This window comes from Erinaceus europaeus, chromosome 13 (genome assembly GCF_950295315.1).
Source record: "Erinaceus europaeus chromosome 13, mEriEur2.1, whole genome shotgun sequence".
NCBI classification, from domain to species: Eukaryota; Metazoa; Chordata; class Mammalia; order Eulipotyphla; family Erinaceidae; genus Erinaceus; species Erinaceus europaeus.
The window spans coordinates 98,415,284-98,437,405 of NC_080174.1; the positions used below are offsets into that span (position 1 = coordinate 98,415,284).

A 22,122-nucleotide genomic window follows, 5' to 3' on the forward strand; every position below is an offset into this window, starting at 1 on the left:
GACTCTGGTGGTGGGAATGGTGCCGAGTTGTACCCCTGTTATCTTGTAATTTTGCTAATCAACATTAAATCACTAATAAAGGGCGGAGGGTAGAGAGCATAGTGGTCACGCAAACAGACTCGCATGCCCGAGGCTTCAAAGTCCCAGGTTCAATCCCCCGCACCACCATAAACCAGAGCTGAACAGGGCGCTTGTAAAAAAGAAAAAATAATCAAACCGCTAATAAAAAAGAAAAGCCACGGGTCACTAAGCTGCCTTGGCGCGTTAGAGCCGACATCCTGCTCCAGCAAACCCAGGCTGCGGCATCTCTGTCCCGAGTCAGAATCACACTGGGCGGGGCTCGAACCTCCATCCCAGGGCCGGCCCCTAGGCAGCGGGCTGGGCAGCGGAGGGGACTTTAAGCCGCGCCGCACCGGATGTGTGTGGGGAAGCGACACAAGTCAGCTCGTCATCGATTGGCTCTCCCGAGCGGACCGAGACGCCGTCCGCCTGCCATTGGCCGCCCGCCTTGCCTATCGCGACAGTCCCCGCCCCCGGGAAGCCGGTCCCGGAGCCTGGCTTCTCCTCCGCTGCGGTTGGTCCGCGTCCCCGTCCGTCGGCGCCTCCTGCCTGCCGATTGGCCCCGCGGGCCTGAGCCCGCCCTCCCGCCCGGCTAGAGGACGGAGGGGAAAGCAGGCGCCGGGCCGGGCTCCCGAGGCGGCGGCAGCTGAGGGCTCGGCCGGAGCCTGGCGGTGAGTCTGGGCTCTGACATCGCCCCCTCCGAGGCGGCGCGGCGTTCGGACCCAGGGCCGGGGGTTTCGGGACGTGGGGCCCGTCAGTGCTGACCGCCCGCCGCCGCCACTGGCCCTGCGCGGCGCGGGGTGACCCCCAACCCCGTGGCGACCCCAACTCCGTGGTGATCCCCGACCCCATGGTGACCTCCGCCCCCGTGTCGACCCCCAACCCCGTGGCGACCCCAACTCCGTGGTGACCCCCGACCCCATGGTGACCCCCTCCCCCGTGGCGACCCCCCGCCCCCGTGGTCACCCCCCCCCGACCCTATGGTGACCCCCGACCCCATGGTGACCCCCAACCTCGTGGCGACCCCAACTCCGTGGTGACCCCCGACCCCATGGTGATCCCCGCCCCCGTGGTGATTCCCCGCCCCCGTGGTGACCCCCGACCCTATGGTGACCCCCGACCCCATGGTGACCCCCGCCCCCGTGTCGACCCCCAACCCCGTAGCGACCCCCGCCCCCGTGGTGATTCCCCGCCCCCGTGGTGACCCCCGACCCCATGGTGACCCCCCGCCCCCGGCTTGGGTCTCCTCGGACCCCACGCGGTCCCGCCAGCACCCGGATCCCTGACAGCTTGGCCTGGACAGCCGGACACCTGGTCAGCTGGGCGGCGGCGCCCCGGGTCGAACCCCGAGCCTGCGCTTAGGTTCCCCGCCCCCCATGTCACTGCCTTAGGCCCTGGCGCCTCCTCCCCGCATTCCGCTTGGATTTTCGGCCTTCACCCTGAGAGCGTATTTATTTATTGTTGGGTAGAGACGGAAACTGAGAGACCTGGTAGGGGAAAGGAGGGAGAGAGAGAGAGAGAGAGAGAGAGAGGGAGAGAGAGAGAGAGGGAGACGCCCGCAGCCCTGCTCAGCACCCAGGAAGCTTCTCCTGCAGGTGGGGACCAGGGCCTCGAACCCCACCCCGGTCCTTGCGCGCTGGCGTGTGTGAGCGCGCTCCGTAGTTTTCTCTCTCTCCGGGTCCCTGGCTTTCTTTCCTCCCTGGAGGGGCGGCCTTTCCTCCTGTATTTCCTCGGAGCTGAGTCCCGAGTGGCTTTTCAAAACCCAGTTTGGCTTTTCCTTTGCTGCGCCTCTCCCAGCGCTGGATGCCAGTGGGAAAAGGCATCTGATACACAGCACAGGTGCCGGGTTCGAGCCCCCGACCCCACCTGCAGGGCGAAGCTTCACGGGCGGTGAAGCAGGGCTGCAGGTGTCTCTCTGTCTCTTCCCCTCCTCCCTCCATTTCTCTGTCTCTATCTAGTAGTGAAGCAATACATATATATTTTTAATTAATTCATTTTTTATTGTTGTAGTTATTACTGTTATTACTGATGTCGTTGTTGTTGGATAGGACAGAGAAATGGAGAGAGGAGGGGAAGACAGAGGGGGAGAGAAAGACAGACACCTGCAGACCTGCTTCACCGCCTGTGAAGCGACTCCCCTGCAGGTGGGGAGCCGGGGCTCGAACCAGCATCCTTATGCCGGTCCTTGTGCTTTGCAACACGTGCGTTTAACCCTCTGCGCTAAAGCCCGACTCCAGCAATACATATTTTTAAATAAAAAGCGGGACTCCGGTGGTAGCCAGCGGGTTAAGCCACGTGGCACAAAGCACAAGGACCAGCGAAAGGATCCCGGTTTGAGCCCCCGGCTCCCCACCTGCAGGGGAGTCACTTCACAAGTGGTGAAGCAGGTCTGCAGGTGTCTGTCTTTCTCTCCCCCTCTCTGTCTTCCATCCTCTCTCCATTTCTCTCTGTCCTAGCCAACAACGACGACATCAATAACAACAACAACTACAACAATGAAAAAAAGAGCAGCAAAAAGGAAAATAAATAAATATAAAAAAAATAAAGAGCAACAGGACAAGTATGTATGTCACCCCTGAGCAGCCTGGGCTGGGTCCTGTTGGGCCGCTTTGTTGTCTGGTGATTCCCCCAGGCGTGTAGCACCCCAGGAGGAGTGGGCAGTGCCTGTTGAGAAGCGGCTGGTCCACGCTGCATCCCGTCCGTCAGTCTCTGACACAGTCCGGGTCCCAGTACTCGGGATCACCGTGTGCTTGGCACCGTGATCACCAGCCACTTGGAACTCATGCCGTGTGCTGTGGGTGTGCTGCTTGCCTACACTTGTGGAGACTGAACGAGGAGAGAGGGTGGGGAAATACACCAGTGGTCTTTTTTTTAATTCTAGAAAGATTTTATTTATTCATGAAGATAGGCGAGAGAAAGAACCGGGCATCAGTCTGGTCCATGTGCTGCCGGGGATTGAACTCTGGACCTCATGTTTGAGAATCCAATGCTTTATCCACTTTTTATTTTTAAATGTTTTATTTATTCCCTTTTGTTGCCCTTGTTTTATTGTTGTTGTTATTGATGTCATGGTTGTTGGACAGGACAGAGAGAAACAGAGAGAGGAGGGGAAGACAGAGAGGGGCAGAGAAAGACAGACACCTGCAGACCTGCTTCACCGCTTGTGAGGCGACTCCCCTGCAGGTGGGGAGCTGGGGGCTCAAACTGGGATCCTTCCGCCGGTCCTTGTGCTTTGCGCCACGTGCGCTTAACTGTTGTGCTACCGCCTGACTCCCTGTTTGTGTTTTGTTTTGTTTCATTTTTTGGCAAGTTTATGTGATTCTGGTCTGTAGATTCCACGTCTGAGTGAAGCTGTCTGGTCATCTCTCCTCTGTGTTTTTTTTTCGCTAAGCATCATCACCTCCAGACCCATCCATTTTGCCCCAAAGCACACAGTCTCATCTTTTTTTGATTGCACAGTAGGATTCCCTAAAATATCTATCCCACAGCATGAATTGAGATGTTCTTTTCTTTCTTTGTTACTAGAGCCCTGCTCAGTTCTGGCTGATGGCGATGTGGGGGCTCGAACCTGGGACCTCAGAGCCCCAGGCAGGAGTCTGTTTGCAGAACCATGTTATTATTCTACCTCCCCCACCCTCTATTGAGTTTTCTGTGGTTCATCAATAAGATCTACTGACTTTTTTTTTTAATACTTATTTATTAACAAGGATGAGAGCAAAAAGAGATAAGCTGAGTGTCTCTCTGGCACCCGTGACACTGGGTGACTGAAGTTGGGACCTCAAGCTTTTTAAGCCCCAAGCTCTGCATCACCTCCTAGGCCACTCTCAGGCTTTTTAGAAACTAGTCCCTGACCTGGGCTGGGTGTTGAGCTGGGACTCCAGGTGGCTGTAATAAGCCGCGACCGGTTCACAGAATACTAAAGGAAGCTTCTCCAAAGAACCGCAGCAAGATGCTTGGCACCGGGCCTGCCGCTGCCACCGCGGCCACCGCCACTCCCAGCAACGTGAGCGTCTTGCAGCAGTTTGCCAGCGGCCTCAAGAGCCGGAATGAAGAGACCAGGGCCAAAGCCGCCAAGGAGCTCCAGCACTACGTCACCATGGAGCTGCGAGAGGTGAGAGGTCGGGGCCCCAACTGGGCCGGTCAGGAGTCGCGCTGGGCTGTTTGGGCCGACTGTCCTGGTCTGGGTCTTGGACAGCTGGGTGGGGGCTTGGGCAGCCCGGTAAAGCTGTTCTGGGAAAGCTGGCAGTTCCTCAGACACACAGAGCCCATGTGAAGCATGTCTGCATTTCTGTGGCGTTTCTTGCACTGTGGTTGCATTTTAAGGGTCAGCATAGAGCCAGATGCCTGTCCTTTTCCTCACCACCTTCCAGACCCCCAATTCTTTGTGCCTGTTCATAGTGGCAGAATGGGTTTAGAAAGCTGAGCACGGGCCAGGCAGTGGCATGCCCAGTGAGCACACACGTTGCCGCACACAAGGACCTGGGTTCAAGCCTCCAATCCCCACCTGCACAGGGGATGCTTCATGAGTAATAAGGCAGGTCTGCAGGTGTCTGTCTTTCTCTCTTTCTCTCTCTCCACTCAGTTTCTCTCTGTCCTATCAAATAAAATATAATGGAAAAGTGGCCACCAGGCGAGGTGGATTGTGCCAGCACTGAGCTGCAGCCCACCCCTGGTGGCAATAAAAAGCCCTAACAGCCTGATAGCTTGGACCTTTCAGGATGGAGACCAGGCGTGAGGTCAGGGAAACGTCCTGCTCATCCTCACACCCCAGCCTGAGGCAGCCTTTCAGCAGCTTAGTGGCCGGCCGAGTGGTCAGTGACCGGGGCTGGGTCGCGGGGTGGGGAGCGGCTCCGTCGCCTTTGGTGTGACTTGTGCTCAGCTCCCACTGGGAGGCCTCCCCAGAGACCTTCGAGGCTGATTGAGTGCGTCTCCCTCCACAGATGAGCCAGGAGGAGTCGACTCGCTTCTATGACCAGCTCAACCACCACATCTTTGAACTGGTGTCCAGCTCTGATGCCAACGAGAGGAAGGGCGGCATCTTGGCCATAGGTACAGTCGGGGTCTCTGCCGACAGCGTCCGCTCTGTCCACTGTCCCCCTGTCTGCTGAGTCCCCTGTCCACTGCCCCACTGTCCCCCTGTCCACTGTCCCCCTGTCCACTGTCCTCCTGTCTGCTGAGCCCCCTCTCCACTGTCCCCCTGTCCACTGTCCCCATCTGTTGAGCCGCCTGTCCACTGTCCACTGTCCCCCTGTCTGCTGAGCCCTCACCAGATGGTTCACATCAGCTTAGTGCATTGCATGTTAAGGAGCCTTCCAACATTCAGCACACTTCTTCAGATATTTGAATTCTAGCAACAGCCCTGAGACACGGCAGGATGGACTATCAGAACTGTGAAGTGTTGGGGATATATCCTAAGGAACCCAACACATCCATCCAAAAAGATCTGTGTACACATATGTTCTTGGCAGCACAATTTGTAATAGCCAAAACCTGGAAACAACCCAGGTGTCCAACAACAGATGAGTGGCTGAGCAAGTTGTGGTATATATACACAATGGAATACTACTCAGCTGTTAAAAATGGTGACTTCACCGTTTTCAGCCGATCTTGGATGGACCTTGAAAAAATCATGTTGAGTGAAATAAGTCAGAAACAGAAGGATGAATATGGGATGATCTCACTCTCAGGCCGAAGTTGAAAAACAAGATTAGAAAAGAAAACACAAGTCGAACCTGAAATGGAATTGGAGTATTACACCAAAGTAAAAGACTCTGGGGTGGGTGGGTGGGTGGGGAGAATACAGGTCCATGAAAAATGATGAATGAAATAGTGGGGGTTGTATTGCTAAATGGGAATCTGGGGAATGTTATGCATGTAAAAAAAAAAAAAAAAAAGAAGTAGAAACGCAAAGCAGAAATTGACTGAGTTTGGAGTATGGCACCAAAGTAAGAAAGCAGAAGTATACTAGAGTTTGCAGTGAGTACCTCCCTAATACTTCCTCTCCACTTTTCCAAGCTTTGGGTCCATGATTGCTCAACAATTTGTTTGGCTTTGTATGTTAACTCTCTTTTCAGTCACCAGGTTCCAGGTGTCATCAGGATGCCGGCCAGACTTCCCTGGATTGAAGACACCACCAATGTGTCCTGGAGCTCAGCTTCCCCAGAGACCCATCCTACTAGGGAAAGAGAGAGGCAGACTGGGAGTATGGACTGACCAGTCAACGCCCATGTTCAGCGAGGAAGCAATTACAGAAGCCAGACCTTCTACCTTCTGCAACCCTCAATGACCCTGGGTCCATGCTCCCAGAGAGATAGAGAATGGGAAAGCTATCAGGGGAGGGGGTGGGTTATGGAGATTGGGTGGCGGGAATTCTGTGGAGTTGTACCCCTCCTACCCTATGGTTTTGTTAATTAATCCTTTCTTTAATAAAAAAAAAAAAAAAGAACCGTGAAGTGACTTTTGCAAGGTCAGACAGTTTGTCAAAGCTGGGATTATAAGTATTTTTTAAAGACTGTATTTATTTAATAAAGAGAAGTAGGAGAAGAGAGGAAGAACCAGACATCACTTTGGTCCATGTGCTGCCTGGGATGGTACCCAGGGCAGCACTCCTGAGAGCCCAGTGCCTGATTCACTACGACACCCCCTGGACCAGCAGAAGGTCTTTTTTTTTTTTTTTTTAATTTTTTATTTATAAAAAGGAAACACTGACAAAACTATAGGATAAGAGGAGTACAACTCCACACAATTCCCACCACCAAAACTCTGTATCCCCTTTCCTCCCCTGATAGCTCCCCTATTCTTTATCCCTCTGGGAGTATGGACCCAGGATCACTGTGGGATGCAGAAGGTGGAAGGTCTGGCTTCTGTAATTATTTCCCCGCTGAACATGGGTGTTGACAGGTGGATCCACACTCCCAGCCTGCCTCTCTCTTTGCCTAGTAGGGAAGGGATCTGGGGAAGCGGAGCTCCAGGACACATTGGTGGGGTTGTCTGCCCAGGGAAGTCTGGTTGGCATCATGCCAACATCTGGAGCCTGGAGATTGAAAAGAGAGTTAACATACAAAGCCAAACAAATTGTTGACCAGTCATGGACCTAAAGGCTGGAATAGTGCAGATGAAGAGTTGGGGTGAAATGTCCGTTTTGTAGATAGCTAGTAGGCATATTTTAGTTATATTCCAAAGGGCCTGTGGCTACGTGTGTGTGTGTGTGTGTGTGTGTGTGTGTGTGTGTGTGTGTGTGTGTGTATGTTTTTGGCCTGAGCCTGAAATCTGAGATGCAGGTGGATCTTAATTATTGTCTGGGGAGATGATGTCATGGCTGGCAGAAGGATCAGAGAGATGGATCATGGAAGAGAGTAGCTCCCAAATATGGGAAAGGTGTATAAATATTATTGACTGTAAACCCCATTGATTTGATGTGATCTGGGGCTCATATTCAGCTTAGGAGCCTATGTGACCTCTGCATCCCTCTAGATCTGAGCTCACATTCTGTGGACATGAGTAGGAACATTCCAAGCTGCCCCAGTATCAGGACCCATCTTCCTCAGGTGTAGCATAGAGTATGTTGCCCAGCCTCCCTTTGGAGGATGGAACATTCTCTACCGTTGTTGATCCATGTTGAGGGCAAGGTCCTGTGGGGGCCCACAAAGGGGTCTATTGTGTTGTTCCAGATAGAGACGACCAGTAACAATGGAGAGAGGGATTTATTGAGGTCTAGGCCCATCATGTCTGTTTGGGAATCTCAGGACTCCCCGACTAGGGCCCCAGCTGATGGGGTGGCCTGATAGTGACTAAAGAGTCATTGTTAAAGTGTGCCAGTCTCTTGCCCTTATTCAGCTTTTGCAGTCCTTGCTTTGATAAGGTTCTTTTTCTCTTTTTTTAATTAGTTTCCTAGGACAGCGAGAAATTGACAGTGAAGTGTGGGGTGGAGGAGGACACCGGCTGCAGCCCTGTTCTACTGCTTGGGAAGCTCCGCCCTGCAGGCGGGGACCAGGGGCCTGAACCCCGGTGCCATCTTTTTCTAGAAACCAGTTTTCTTTTGATTATTCCATGTTGCTTTTTGCGAGTTCTGACTTCTCTGTGACTCAGACTGCAGCATGACAACACTCCTAAGTGAGTGAGGCTCAGTGAGATATGCCTCTCTGGGCCTGGGCGCCCAGCCTGCCCGTCAGTTCTCTGGCCCCGTTCTTGCTCTCGGGAGGCATTAGATGCTCCGCAGTTGGGTTGTTTTGCTTTATGTGGTTGGTTCTGACACAAATACCAACTCTGTTGGTTAAAAGGACAGTGTCTGCAGCCTTGCTGTCCGGAGCGTTCTGAGTCTACTCACCGAGGCGAGCTTGCCCTCCATGGCAGCACGCCCACCTGAGCCCTGCCCTCTCTGCCCTCCTCTTCCAGCCAGCCTCATAGGGGTGGAAGGCGGAAACGCCACTCGAATCGGCAGGTTTGCTAACTACCTTCGCAACCTCCTCCCATCCAATGACCCGGTCGTCATGGAAATGGCATCCAAAGCCATTGGCCGCCTCGCCATGGCCGGGGACACTTTCACCGCCGAGTATGTGGAGTTTGAGGTGAAGCGAGCGCTGGAATGGCTGGGAGCTGACCGCAACGAGGGCCGGAGGCATGCAGCTGTGAGTGCCCAGGGAGCACGCGGCAGCCCCCCCCCCCCCGCCCCTCAGACAGTGTGCTGTCTACCCCTGCCCACATGTGATGCTTTTCTGGGACAGAATCGCACCCCACGGCAGACAGAAAGGACTCCGCAGTCTCTGCAGAGAGCAGCTAGAACCCCTGACGAGTCTTATCTGCAGGATCCCCTCCGTGTCTCTGTCAAGGGCTCTCCACGTGTACCGTGGGGAGGTGGGGGCTCTGGGGTAGAAAGACAGAGGCGACAAGAGCCTCACTGCTCCTGTGGGGAGACCCGGCTGCCTTCCCCGGCCTGTAGACGCCTGTGGACCATCTGCATCTAGCACCTAGCCCAGGCTTCTCTCCCCGCTGACGGGCAGTGGTGGCCTCTGCCAGTGGCTTAGCCTCGCTGCTTGTCCTGGATTGATCCTTAGAAGGCGGGGGCTGCAGGCTGTGACGTGAAAGGGTCCTTCAGAGACAACCCAGTAATGAGGCAGTGGGACCCTGGAGGCTCCCTGTCTGAGAGGCAGTGCTGTGAGGAGAGAGCGTGCTGCCGGGCGGGATCTGCACCTGGAGCCTGGCTTAGATCTGGGCGTGACTGGTTCCTGACAGGACGGCTTCGGGCAGCCTCTGAGCACCATTTCTCAAGCAGGGCTGTTCATGCCGTGGCTGTTTAATGAATACTGGCCGGCCGTACCCCAGCCATAGTTCTAAGCTGAGAGCATCCAAGGCGGGAAACGAGCCTGCCGTCCTCAGGGGCTTCTGTGTGTAGACGCCGTAGGCTAGTGCACCCTGAGGTGCTTCATCAGCCCCTCACCTTTACTGCCAGCCAGGCCGGCAGACCCCCTCACTCCCCAGAGGCTGAGGCCGCTCGTGGCCCAGTGCGTTGAGGTAGAGGGTGGCGAGGGGCTTTATTCTTGGGAACAGAGTTGCTGTGGACACGCTCTCATTGTGCCTTTCTCCCTCAGGTGCTGGTTCTCCGTGAGCTGGCTGTCAGCGTCCCCACTTTCTTCTTCCAGCAAGTGCAGCCTTTCTTTGACAACATCTTTGTGGCTGTGTGGGACCCTAAGCAGGCCATCCGCGAGGGAGCTGTAGCCGCCCTTCGTGCGTGTCTGATTCTCACCACCCAGCGGGAGCCGAAGGAGATGCAGAAGCCACAGTGGTACCGGGTGAGGGCACGCCGCGTCCTGACTGGCAGCTAGCATGTCCGCATGGCCTGCCTCTTGGCCGTCGAGTCGGCGGCTGCCCCTGGCCATGAGTTTTTGTCACAAGCGTCACTCATCCTTTTGTTGTTTTTCCTTGTGGCTATTTTATACAAGGGTGAAAATCCCGTGCCAGTTAAACTGTGACTCTGTCTGTGCCTGCTGCCAGCAGCAGTAGGAGAATTTCAGACCTGTTAAATTGCAGAGCTGGTGGTTTCAGCATCGGTAGGTAAATCCTGGCTAGCACTAGTCTAGAACGTGTCACAGGAGAATTTCAGACCTTTTAAATTGCAGAGCTGGTGGTTTCAGCATCGGTAAATCCTGGCTAGCACTAGTCTAGATGTGTCGCAGGAGAATTTCAGACCTGTTAAATTGCAGAGCTGGTGGATTCAGCATTGGTAAATCCTGGCTAGCACTCGTCTAGACGTGTCGCAGGAGAATTTCAGACCTGTTAAATTGCAGAGCTGGTGGATTCAGCATCGGTAAATCCTGGCTAGCACTAGTCTAGAACGTGTCGCTTCTTGGATGCTGTTAGCTCTCGCCAGGAGAGCTTGCTGATAAGAAGCCTTTCATCCACAGAAACAGCCCCTTGCTGCACTGGAGACCTGGCTCTGCCCCAGTCACTTCCTTCTGTTGAATCCATTTTTGATCTGCTACGTGGCGCCTGCAGTGGTGTCAGCCTGCTGGTGTTGGGAGAGCTCGGTGTGGTTGGTGAGGCAGGCGTGCGGCCCCCCAGAGCCTCCTTCCCCCACTGACCTCAGATCACGAAGGCATTCTGTGTTTCTCCACAGCACACGTTTGAAGAAGCAGAGAAAGGGTTTGACGAGACCTTGGCCAAGGAGAAGGGCATGAACCGGGATGATCGCGTCCACGGTGCACTGCTGATCCTCAACGAGCTGGTCCGGATCAGCAGCATGGAGGGAGAGGTGAGGCCTCGGCTCCTGCCACTCTGAGTACAGCAGGCGAGATCTTGTCCTCGTGGAGTGGACGGCTTGCCAAAGTTGATTTCAGATACCAAGAAGCTCTATGAAGGATGTGGTGGGAGTCTGGGAGGTGGCTCAGCTGGTGGATGCGTGTCCTGTTGAGCCCAAGCACCATAGCCGGCACCAAGGGGCCTCTCATTAGAGGGAGAGGGAAAGGGAGAGGGAGAGCAAGTTAGCGGATAGTCAGGGTGGAGACCAGGGAAGGTCAAATTGTGCCATTTGAGCTTAGAACTACCTGACCTGGAGGCATGTCTTGGGGCAGGAAGGAGGTTGTGTTCCAGGCAGAGACTTGGAGGTAGGAGAGACTCTGACAGGTCTGAGAAGTAGGAGGGGGGTGTTGGAGCTGCATTAGGAGTGGGGGGAGGTGTTGCAGCTGCATTGGGAGTGGGGTAGGTGTTGCAGCTGCATTGGGAGTGGGGGGAGGTGTTGCAGCTGCATTGGGAGTGGGGGGAGGTGTTGCAGCTGCATTGGGAGTGGGGGAGGTGTTGCAGCTGCATTGGGAGTGGGGGGAGGTGTTGCAGCTGCATTGGGAGTGGGGGAGGGAGGTGTTGCAGCTGCGTTGGGAGTGGGAGGGAGGTGTTGCAGCTGCATTGGGAGTGGGGTGTGTGCAGATGCATTGGGATGGGGAGGGAGGTGTTGCAGCTGCATTGGGAGTGGGGGGAGGTGTTGCAGCTGCATTGGGAGTGGGGGGAGGTGTTGCAGCTGCATTGGGAGTGGGGGAGGTGTTGCAGCTGCATTGGGAGTGGGGGGAGGTGTTGCAGCTGCATTGGGAGTGGGGGAGGTGTTGCAGCTGCATTGGGAGTGGGAGGGAGGTATTGCAGCTGCATTGGGAATGGGGGAGGTGTTGCAGCTGCATTGGGAGTAGGGGAGGGAGGTGTTGCAGCTGCATTGGGAGTGGGGTGTGTGCAGCTGCATTGGGATGGGGGAGGGAGGTGTTGCAGCTGCGTTGGGAGTGGGAGGGAGGTGTTGCAGCTGCATTGGGAGTGGGGTGTGTGCAGCTGCATTGGGATGGGGAGGTAGGTGTTGCAGCTGCATTGGGAGTGGGGTGTGTGCAGCTGCATTGGGATGGGGAGGGAGGTGTTGCAGCTGCATTGGGAGTGGGAGGGAGGTGTTGCAGCTGCATTGGGAGTGGGGGAGGTGTTGCAGCTGCGTTGGGAGTGGGGGAGGTGTTGCAGCTGCGTTGGGAGTGGGAGGGAGGTGTTGCAGCTGCATTGGGAGTGGGGGGAGGTGTTGCAGCTGCATTGGGAGTGGGAGGGAGGTGTTGCAGCTGCATTGGGAGTGGGGGGAGGTGTTGCAGCTGCATTGGGAGTGAGGGGAGGTGTTGCAGCTGCGTTGGGAGTGGGAGGGAGGTGTTGCAGCTGCATTGGGAGTGGGGTGTGTGCAGCTGCATTGGGATGGGGAGGGAGGTGTTGCAGCTGCATTGGGAGTGGGAGGGAGGTGTTGCAGCTGCATTGGGAGTGGGGGAGGTGTTGCAGCTGCGTTGGGAGTGGGGGAGGTGTTGCAGCTGCATTGGGAGTGGGGGAGGTGTTGCAGCTGCGTTGGGAGTGGGGGAGGTGTTGCAGCTGCGTTGGGAGTGGGAGGGAGGTGTTGCAGCTGCATTGGGAGTGGGGGGAGGTGTTGCAGCTGCATTGGGAGTGGGAGGGAGGTGTTGCAGCTGCATTGGGAGTGGGGGGAGGTGTTGCAGCTGCATTGGGAGTGAGGGGAGGTGTTGCAGCTGCGTTGGGAGTGGGAGGGAGGTGTTGCAGCTGCATTGGGAGTGGGGTGTGTGCAGCTGCATTGGGATGGGGGAGGGAGGTGTTGCAGCTGCATTGGGAGTGGGGGGTCTTGCAGCTGCATTGGGACTGGGGGAGGGAGGTGTTGCAGCTGCATTGGGGGTGGGGGAGGTGTTGTAGCTGCATTGGGAGTAGGGGAGGGAGGTGTTGCAGCTGCATTGGGAGTGGGGGAGGTGTTGCAGCTGCATTGGGAGTGGGAGGGAGGTGTTGCAGCTGCATTGGGAGTGGGGTGTGTGCAGCTGCATTGGGATGGGGAGGGAGGTGTTGCAGCTGCATTGGGAGTGGGGGAGGGAGGTATTGCAGCTGCATTGGGAGTGGGAGGGAGGTGTTGCAGCTGCATTGGGAGTGGGGGAGGTGTTGCAGCTGTGTTGGGAGTGGGGGAGGTGTTGCAGCTGCGTTGGGAGTGGGAGGGAGGTGTTGCAGCTGCATTGGGAGTGGGGGGAGGTGTTGCAGCTGCATTGGGAGTGGGAGGGAGGTGTTGCAGCTGCATTGGGAGTGGGAGGGAGGTGTTACAGCTGCATTGGGAGTGGGGGGAGGTGTTGCAGCTGCATTGGGAGTGGGGGGAGGTGTTGCAGCTGCGTTGGTAGTGGGGTGGGAGGTATTGCAGCTGCATTGGGAGTGGGGGGGTCTTGCAGCTGCATTGGGAGTGGGGGAGGGAGTTATTGGAGCTGCACTGGGGTGGGGGAAGTGTTGCAGCTGCATTGGGAGTGGGGGGTCTTGCAGCTGCATTGGGACTGGGGGAGGGAGGTGTTGGAGCTGCATTGGGGGTGGGGGAGGTGTTGTAGCTGCATTGGGAGTAGGAGGGGGAGGTATTGCAGCTGCATTGGGAGTGGGGGGTGTTCTAGCTGCATTGGGAGTGGGAGGGAGGTGTTCTAGCTGCATTGGGAGTGGGGGGAGGTGTTGTAGCTGCATTGGGAGTTGGGGAGGGAGGTGTTGCAGCTGCATTGGGAGTGGGGTGGGAGGTGTTGCAGCTGCATTGGGGGAGGAGACTGCAGGTGATGGGCTCCAGACTCCCTGGTAAACACGGCCATTTCTCTCTCGCTGAAGCAGTGGACAGCAGAGAGAGACACACACAGGAATAATGGTGTGTCATCTGCTTCTATCGGTCACTTATGTTTCCTGAGGAAAAGTTTGTGGGGAGGGAGGAATTAAAGCAGAAAGCCAGCTGGAAGCTGTGCCTGCTTTAAAAGCAGCTGTAAAGTTAGTTTTCAGTGTGCCAGGATTTATTGGAGAAACAGTCCCACAGAGAAAGTGTGTGTGGAGGATGGGGCAGCAAGGAGCTGGGGAGCCATCAGCCCTCTGCTTCTGGGCTTGAGTGAACAGAAGAGGGGAGAGAGAGGAGCTGGAGGCCGGCAGAAGAACTCGCTTGGATGGCTGCTGCTTTCTCTGTGTGTGACCCAGGTTCAAGACAAGCCCGCACCACAGAGGAAGAATTGTTGCTGCTGTGGTATCTCTTTCTCCCTCTCTCATCTCTGTGTCTCTTTATCTCTCCCTCTTCCTCTCTGCATCTCTTTCTCTCTTTTTCCCTTTCTGTGTCTCTTTCTCCCTTTCCCCCTTCTCTTTGTGTCTCTTTCTGTGTCTCCCCCCTTCTCTCTGCCTTCTCTGTCTTTGGCTTAAAAAAAAAAAAGAAAACAACAACAAAAGCTCTTGTTGGAAGCATTCTAGTCCGTTGTGCAAAGCCACGATGGGCCCTCAGGTCAGAGTTGCTTGAGCGAGGCTTGGGCCCCAGCATCCTGCTGTGTTTTTTTGGGTGGGAGCAGCCCGTGTGGAGCATTTTCGAGTGAGTGCTGTGGCCCGTGGTCACTGCTCTGCTGGTATCTGGAGATTGCACCGTCACGGCCTCCACAGGAGTAGTCTGAGTGATGGGAGCTTCCACGGGCATTGGCACCGAGAAGCAGTTTGCTTCAGTGTTTATTTGGAGTCTCTTTGTGGAGAGTTAATGGACTCAGTAACCATGTGCTAGATAGAGGTGCTGCTCTAGATAAAGGAGTGGTGTGTGTGTGTGAGAGAGAAAGAGAGAGGAGAGAGAGACTCATCTCAGAGCCAGAGTAATGGGGCAGGAAGTCAAACATTACATACCTTCTGCCAGCAGGAAGCAGATGACAGCAATAGATGGAGGTGTACAGCACACTGGAGAAAAGCAGAACAGGAAATGCTAGCATGGAGCCAGTGTTACATTTTAAAATCGGCAACACTTCTGCTTGCTTGTTTAGATCGAGATAGCGGCAGAGGGAGAGAGTGGAAGAGCCCACAGGCTGCGACTTCTGTCAGTGTGTCAGTGTGCTGGGGACTGGGCTGGAAGCCAGGCACATGGCAGAGCAGCGCACTGTCCAGTGAGCTGTCCCACCAGCTCCAGGTCTGGCGACGTCTGAGCATCGTCACAGATACTAGGGCAGAGTGTCCCAGGCACCGAAGCTTCAAGGCTGACGCGTGCTGCCTTGTTTTGGGAGCAGCACGGTTGTCAGAGGAGGGCAGGGAGAGGCGGGGCGAGGGCTGCCCGAGCAGGCGTCCCCTTCGGCCTCAGAAACCGCCGTACAGACTGTGCAGAGCTCGGAGCTGTGCGTGTGCTTTGAGCGGCAGGATGGCGCTTGATTCGTGTTTCAATGGATCGCCCTGGCTACTGCGCTGAGAGGATTCTCAGGAACCCAGTCGGGGAGCACTGCAGAGGCCTTCGGGGATCTTACAGCCCGGAATTCGCAGGAGATGTGGGAATACAGGAAGTGGCCAGATTCCGAATGAACGAGAAAGAGTCCAGGCTGTTAACCTAAGCAGCTGGAAGGAAGCATTTGCTGTGTGTTGTTAAAATTTCAGAAGGCTCTTGTCGGGCTGGCTTGTTGGGCGGTTTAGCTTCACGGCGGGTAACAGAGACGCGGAGACAACGGCTGGGCAGGGAAGCTGTATTTCTTTATTCAGGAACAACGATTCACAAATCGAAGTCAGGAACTCTCCAACTCTGGCACTCTCGAACTCAGGAACTCTCGGACTCAGGAACTCAGGAACCCTCTCTCGGGGTTTCTTGGGGCGTCAAGGAGGAAAGGCTGCTTCGGTCTAGGGACGAGTCAGCTGAGGGAGGGCTGAGGCTGCTGCAGACTCATTGGAGACCTTGACATGGGTAGGGGACCCACGGGGTTTCCAGACGGTGAATTTACCTTGTGCCAGGAAAGATTCAGAAGTCTAGAACATCACTCGAGGGGCAGATGGCATAGTGGTTATGGAAAGACACTCTCGTGCCTGAGGCTCCAGAGTCCCAGGTTCAACCCCCAGTTTGGACTTGGTGGGTGAGTTACTAGCACGCGCTGAATAGGAGACAGACTTGTGCTTGCATCAGCGATGGCTTACTCCATACCTCCCTGATTGCCGAGAAAACCACTTGCTCCAGCTGTTACTCTCCGGGCTTTATAGTGAAGAGAAAGAGCAAAATTACTTAACAAGAGTCTGGTGGGTCGCTAGCGCTCACCTTTGCAAGGGGCTTGATTGTTGTCTTAGGTCTGTAGTTAACCCAGTTTGATTCTTCATTTTTTAATTATATAGTTAGAGTCCCTCCCACTTGGAAAACTTCCTTTTTTTCTGGTTTCTTTCTAATTTTTATTTATTTTAAATATTTAAAAAAATATTTATTCCCTCTTGTTGCCCTTGTTGTTTTATTGTTGTAGTTATTACTGTTGTTATTGATATCGTTGTTGTTGGATAGGACAGAGAGAAATGGAGAGAGGAAGAGAAGACAGAGGGGAAGAGAAAGACAGACACCTGCAGACCTGCTTCACCGCCTGCGAAGTGACTTCCCTGCAGGTGGGGAGCCGGGGGCTTGAACTGGGATCTTTACACTGGTCCTTGCGCTTAACCCGCTGAGCTACCGCCCTACTCCCATTTCTTTTTTATTTTATTTTATTTTATTATTATTTTTTTAAACTTTAGTATTTTTTTAAATGTATTCCCTTTTGTTGCCCTTGTTTATTGTTGCTGTTACTGCTGTCATTGTTGTTGGATAGGACAGAGAGAAATCAAGATAGGAGGGGAAGACAGAGATGGGGAGAGAAAGATAGACACCTGCAGATGTGCTTCACCGCCTGTGAAGTGTGGGGAGCAGGGGGCTTGAACCGGGATCCTTAAGCCGGTCCTTGTGCTTTGCGCCATGTGCGCTTAACCCGCTGTGCTACTGCCCGACTCCCTTCTTTTTTATTTTTTAATTGATTACTGTACAGGGACCAAAGCTGAGAGGGGAGGAGGAAGTAGAGAGACAGAGCTGCCTGCAGTCCTGCTTCACTGCTTGTGAAGCTTCCCCTGCAGGTGGCGGTAGTGACCACAGCTTGTAAGCCACCTCTCTGGCACAGCAAAGAGGCTGGGCCGTGGCAGCCGGCCCTGCTGCTGCGGCACTGTGCCGTAGATGGTGCTCTTCTGCCGAGAATTAGGACATGGACAACTAGCTCCCTGCAGGCTGCTGTGAGAGCACAGTGCTCAAAGATGAGCAGGTTTCCCCACTGGGGAGACTTTCTTGTTTTCTGCCTCCAGGTTTGTCACGGGTCAGCGCTGGCACTAAGAGTCCATGCCTTATAGCAGCCCTTTCCCCATCTTCTTCCCATTTTTATTTTCACTTGACAGTACAGAGAGAAATTGGGAGGGCAGGGGAGATAGGAAGGGAGAGAGAAAGACACCCGCAGACCCGCTGTACTGCTCGTGAAGCGACACTACAGGTGGGGAGTGGGGGCTCGAACCCGGATCCTTGCACAGGGTCCTATGTGCACTTAACCGGGTGTGCCACTGGCCAGCCCCCGGAGAGCTTTGCATTTCAGGGCTGGGCACGTGGCTTCCACGGTGCTCAGAATGTGTGTGTCCCACGTCAACAGCGCCTGAGGGAAGAGATGGAAGAGATCACGCAGCAGCAGCTGGTGCACGACAAGTACTGCAGAGACCTCATGGGCTTCGGAGCAAAGCCCCGGCACATCACGCCTTTTACCGGCTTCCAGGCCGTGCAGCCCCAGCAGCCGAACGCCTTGGTGGGGCTGCTGGGCTACGGCTCGCACCAAGGCCTCATGGGATTCGGGTCTTCCCCCAGCCCAGCCAAGTCTGCTCTGGTGGAGAGTCGGTGCTGCAGGGACCTGATGGAGGAGAAATTTGATCAGGCAAGTGGCGAGAGGCCCCGGCTCCCCGCCTGTCTCTCAGCCCCTTTCTCCTCCCCCCCACCTTCCCGCCTTTCACGCTTCCTGTCTCTCAGCCCCTTTCTCCTCTTCCCCCCAGGTGTGCCAGTGGGTGCTGAAGTGCAGGAATAGCAAGAACTCGCTGATCCAAATGACGATCCTTAACTTGTTGCCACGCCTGGCTGCGTTCCGACCTTCTGCCTTCACAGGTGAGAGTCCAGGCAAGACATCGTTGCCCCCGGTGAGGGCCGGGCCACAGAGAAGTGAGTCAGAAATGTGTCTGCCTTGCAGCACTGCCGTCTGCCTCGCAGCACTGCCGTCTGCCTCGCAGCACTGCCGTCTGCCTCGCAGCACCGCCGTCTGCCTTCTGGCCAGTTCTGGGATCTAGTTCAGCTCTTCTTCACATCTGACGTGACAGACACAGTCAGATAGAGGTGGAGGTTTTTCAGAGTCAAGCTCTCATGTGAAAGTCGAGTGCACGTTCACAAGTGGACTTAAGGAGACCAGTAGGGGTGGTAGTTTCTTGTGGGGCAAGGAAAGAAGGCCTGCTGACAGCTCTGCTTTTGCCCCTGAGGTGGTCATGTGAACACTTCTCATACCTGAGCCTTTGAAGTTCCAGGTTCAGTCCCCAGCACTACCATAAGCCAGAACTGAGTGGTGCTTTTGTCTTTATGTAGAAAGAAGAAAGAAAGTGGGGGGGAGGGAGGGAGAAGAGAAAGAAAGAAAAGAAAGACAAGAAAGGAAAGAGCTAACAAAAATAGCCCACTTGGGTAGCTTGCTGCTTTGCCATGTGCTTGATCCAGGTTCAAGCCTAGTCCCTGTTGTGTTGAAGGAGACTTTGGCACGGTGGCCACACACACACCTCTTGTCTCTATCTAAAGTCATTGTCATCATATAAAGACATCAGATAGAGGCAGCGTTCCCTGATCTAAGTGTAGAATCCTGTCCCTCTGCCCTGTCATCGCTAGGCATGAGGATTTCTGGCTCCTGGAACTGGCCTGACTCAGCTGCTCCCTTTCCTCTGAGGTTTTCCTTGATGATTCAGTTGGGAATGATCTTTCCCTCTTCTGTTTCCCTGTTGAGGAAAGGCTTTGGAATCAGACCTGGGCTGAATCCTGTCTGTCCTTTACTGTGGTGTTTTGGTCAGGCTATTTGACATCCCCGAACCTCCACCATCCGAGTTGGACACTTTTCACAGTCCCAGCCGCACCGGCTGGACTGCGTTAACACCTGAGTAGCTGGCTGCTCCACGTGGCTGCTGCAGAGTGAACCTGCATCAGCAGAAACCAGGGCTCTCTCATGACGTCTCCTGTTACATCACATCTGGTCGAGAAGCAGAGGCACAGTAATAATAGGACTGGCAGAATAGCAGTGCGCCTGCCTTGCCGTGTGGGGCCTAGCTGAGCCCCACACCCACATTGGAGGAGGCGTCAGTGCTGCGCTCTCTTGCTCTCTCTGTCTCTGTCTAATAAAGTCGTCCTGCAGTCGTGAAGCCACAGAAATGACCCCAACAGCCTGTGGAGGCAGCTCAGTCCACTGAAGCACAGCACTTACCCGGAAGCTCTTGACTCCTGCTCACACCCTGGCACCTCTGTGTCAGAGCCGAGTCCTTCTCCCATAATAAATAAACTGTGTAGAAGATTCAACTCCAGTGGTCCAGGAGGTAGTACAATGGATAAAACCTTTGACTCTTGAGTATGAGGTCCTGAGTTCGATCCCCAGTAGCATGTGTACCAGAATGATATCTGCTTCTTTCTCTCTTTCTCTCTCTCTCTCTCCATCCTCCTATCATCTTCATGAATAAATAAAAAACAAAAAAGGAAAGGAAAGAAAATAAAAGAAAGAAAATTTAACTGCAGATCCCTGGTCATCCTTCACGCCTTGTGTTTTCACCTCTCTGCTTGCTACATATAGAGATCTTGTCATTTTTAAAAATGACGATGACAGTTTTCTTTATTGCCACCAGGGTTAGACTGGGACTCTGCCTGCACGATGAATCCATCCACTGCTCCTGGCGGCTTTTTTCTTTTTCCATCTCATTTTGCTGCTGCCTGTGATGAATAAGCATTCAGGACCAAGTGAACCCAAATGGGAGTGGAAGGCGGCCTGACCCTCAGCAGATGCCGCTCACTCCGCCCACACAGAGCAGCAGGAGAGAGAGCCAACTGCAGAGGCGACGTGCTGTGTGGAAGCAGAGTGTGCTGGCAAGAGGAGGTGATTAGCCACGTCGAACCCCTGGGCCAGAGAGGAGTGATCCAGTGAAGGCCACCCAGTTTTCTGGTCTCCATTCTTCCGCCTGGCACCCAGCAGCTTCTTCTCTCTCTCTCTCTCTCTCTCTGTGTGTGTGTGTCTCTCTCACTCTCACTCTTGCTCTCTACTTTTAACCAGAGCACTGTTCAGCTTTGGCTGATGATGGTGCTAGAGATTGAACCTGGGACCTCAGAGCCTCAGGCAGGAACATCTGTTTGTAGAACCATGATGCTGTCTCCCCAGCTCACTCTTCTTTTTTCTTTCTTTTCCCTTTTGTTGCCCTTGTTGTTTAACATTGTTGTGGTTATTGATGTCGTTGTTGTTGGATAGGACAGAGAGAAATGGAGAGAGGAGAGGAAGACAAAGGGAGAGAGAAAGACAGACATCTGCAGACCTGCTTCACCGCTTGTGAAGCAACTCACCTGCAGGTGGGGAGCTGGGGGCTCGAACCGTGATCCTTATGCCGGTCCTTGTGCTTTGCGCTACCTGTGCTTAACCCGCTGTGCTACCGCCCGACTCCCTGCCCACTCTTTTCTTACTTAATGACTAGACATGCCACTGCTGAGTAGAGCTCTCAGTGACCTCAGGTTGAAAAATCTCTGGTCCAGGAGAAACCAGTAAGTAGGCCAAATGTGATTAAAGCCTGGCATGTTGTGGGAATAGTCACCTTGAAAATTGCAGAGGCTTAGAGGGCCCTTAGGTGTATTGTTTTGATGTGGGCTTTTACCGTTTTATTAAAGAGTACACCAAATCAAGCCCTTGGGGGTCAGGCCGGGTAGCCTCCGCCAGCCCGTGGCTCAGTAGAAGGGTACCTTTAGGTTAAAGCCCCACAGCGCCTAAGTTGTCTTCCACGAGGGACATCACTGGAATTGGGTGCCTGCACAGCTCCACTGCTCCCAGCAACTTGTTTTCTTATAAAAAGAGAGGTGGAGGGGAGGTGCGGAGACAGAGGGAAGTAGAGAGGGAGAGAGTGAAAGACTGGCAGTCGCAGCACTGCTCCCCACCCCAGGGTCCCTACCTGCAGCTTCCACTGCAGATGGGGACCAGGGCTTGAGCCTGGGTCCTCGTGCCTTGTGACGTGTGCTCTGCTGGGTGCCACACTGCCTGCCTCTGCAGCTTGCAAGCTACTGCTGGAACTTTGGGGATTATAAAAAGCCCTTAAGCGGGGCTGGCCAGGTTCAAGCCCCACTCCACCTGTGGGGGGATACTTTACAAGCCGTGAAGCAGCTCTCTCGCTCTCTGTCTCCCCTCCCCTCTCAATTTCTCTCTGTCCTGTCCACTAAAATGGAAAAAATGGCCGCCAGGAGCAGTGGATTCATAGTGCTGGCACCGAGCCCCAGCGATGACCCTGGAGGCAAAAAGAAAAAAAAAGGGAGCCATAGATTAGCCTGGCAGGCAGCTCTCAGTGTCAGACTCCTGGCCTCTGAGGGAACTACACCTGGGCGAGAGAGTGCCACCCTGGACTCAGGCTCATCTGCTCAAGTGTCCCTCAGCAGAGGGCTGTTTCCCCGATGCCGCCCCCACTCTGATTTCAGGGCTGGTCGTCTCAGTCTAATGATTGCTTTCAAGCAGGCTGCGTTGCCACGGGACCCCGAGGACTGTGGGATGAGACGCTTCTCCCGAGAATAACGCCAGTCAGTTGCTGCACGTGCTGCTTGGGAGGCCATCCAGTGCCTCTCGTCCTGTCTCGTACATGTGACGCCGGCAGCTCCCAGCAGCCAGCTCTGCAGTGCAGCTTGGGTCTTACCAGCTCTGCTCTTGTGCCTGTGTTGCTGCCAATGCAAGATGAAAGAGAAACTGAAGAGAGGCAAGAACCAGTACATTCTAACCTTCAGAGGAATAATAACACTTTAGCTCAAACTGCCCAAGAATTGCTTACCCCTGCACATTGGCTCATATAAACATAATGAAAATACACTTGTGGCTTTCCAAATTACAGGCTAAGTCTTGTTGTATTAAATATAACTATAACAGAAATCTCTAGGTAATGGCAAAGTGGTTTCCAGGCCAGAGCTGAGTGGAGTGGCCTATTTATTGCAAACAGTATTCAGTGTTACTTTCTGTTTTAAGATCACAGAAAATAGTTTAGCTGATTCTCTTT

General features: G+C 54.4%; 1 protein-coding gene across 2 annotated transcripts in view; it reads left to right on the plus strand.

The window, feature by feature from the left end:
* Positions 1–639: 639 nt before the first annotated feature.
* MTOR (mechanistic target of rapamycin kinase) overlaps positions 640–22,122 on the plus strand; it is a 157,920-nt gene continuing 136,437 nt past the window's right edge. The window contains exons 1-8 of one of the 2 annotated variants that reach the window (XM_060170910.1): positions 640–731; positions 3,998–4,171; positions 5,001–5,109; positions 8,455–8,687; positions 9,648–9,848; positions 10,673–10,807; positions 17,481–17,756; positions 17,872–17,980. In XM_060170910.1, the coding sequence (XP_060026893.1) occupies positions 4,010–4,171; positions 5,001–5,109; positions 8,455–8,687; positions 9,648–9,848; positions 10,673–10,807; positions 17,481–17,756; positions 17,872–17,980 (1,225 nt within the window). In that variant the 5' untranslated portion in view covers positions 640–731; positions 3,998–4,009. Of the gene's footprint in view, positions 732–3,978; positions 4,172–5,000; positions 5,110–8,454; positions 8,688–9,647; positions 9,849–10,672; positions 10,808–17,480; positions 17,757–17,871; positions 17,981–22,122 lie in introns of those variants that run through there. The other variant, XM_060170911.1, reaches the window with a different exon arrangement.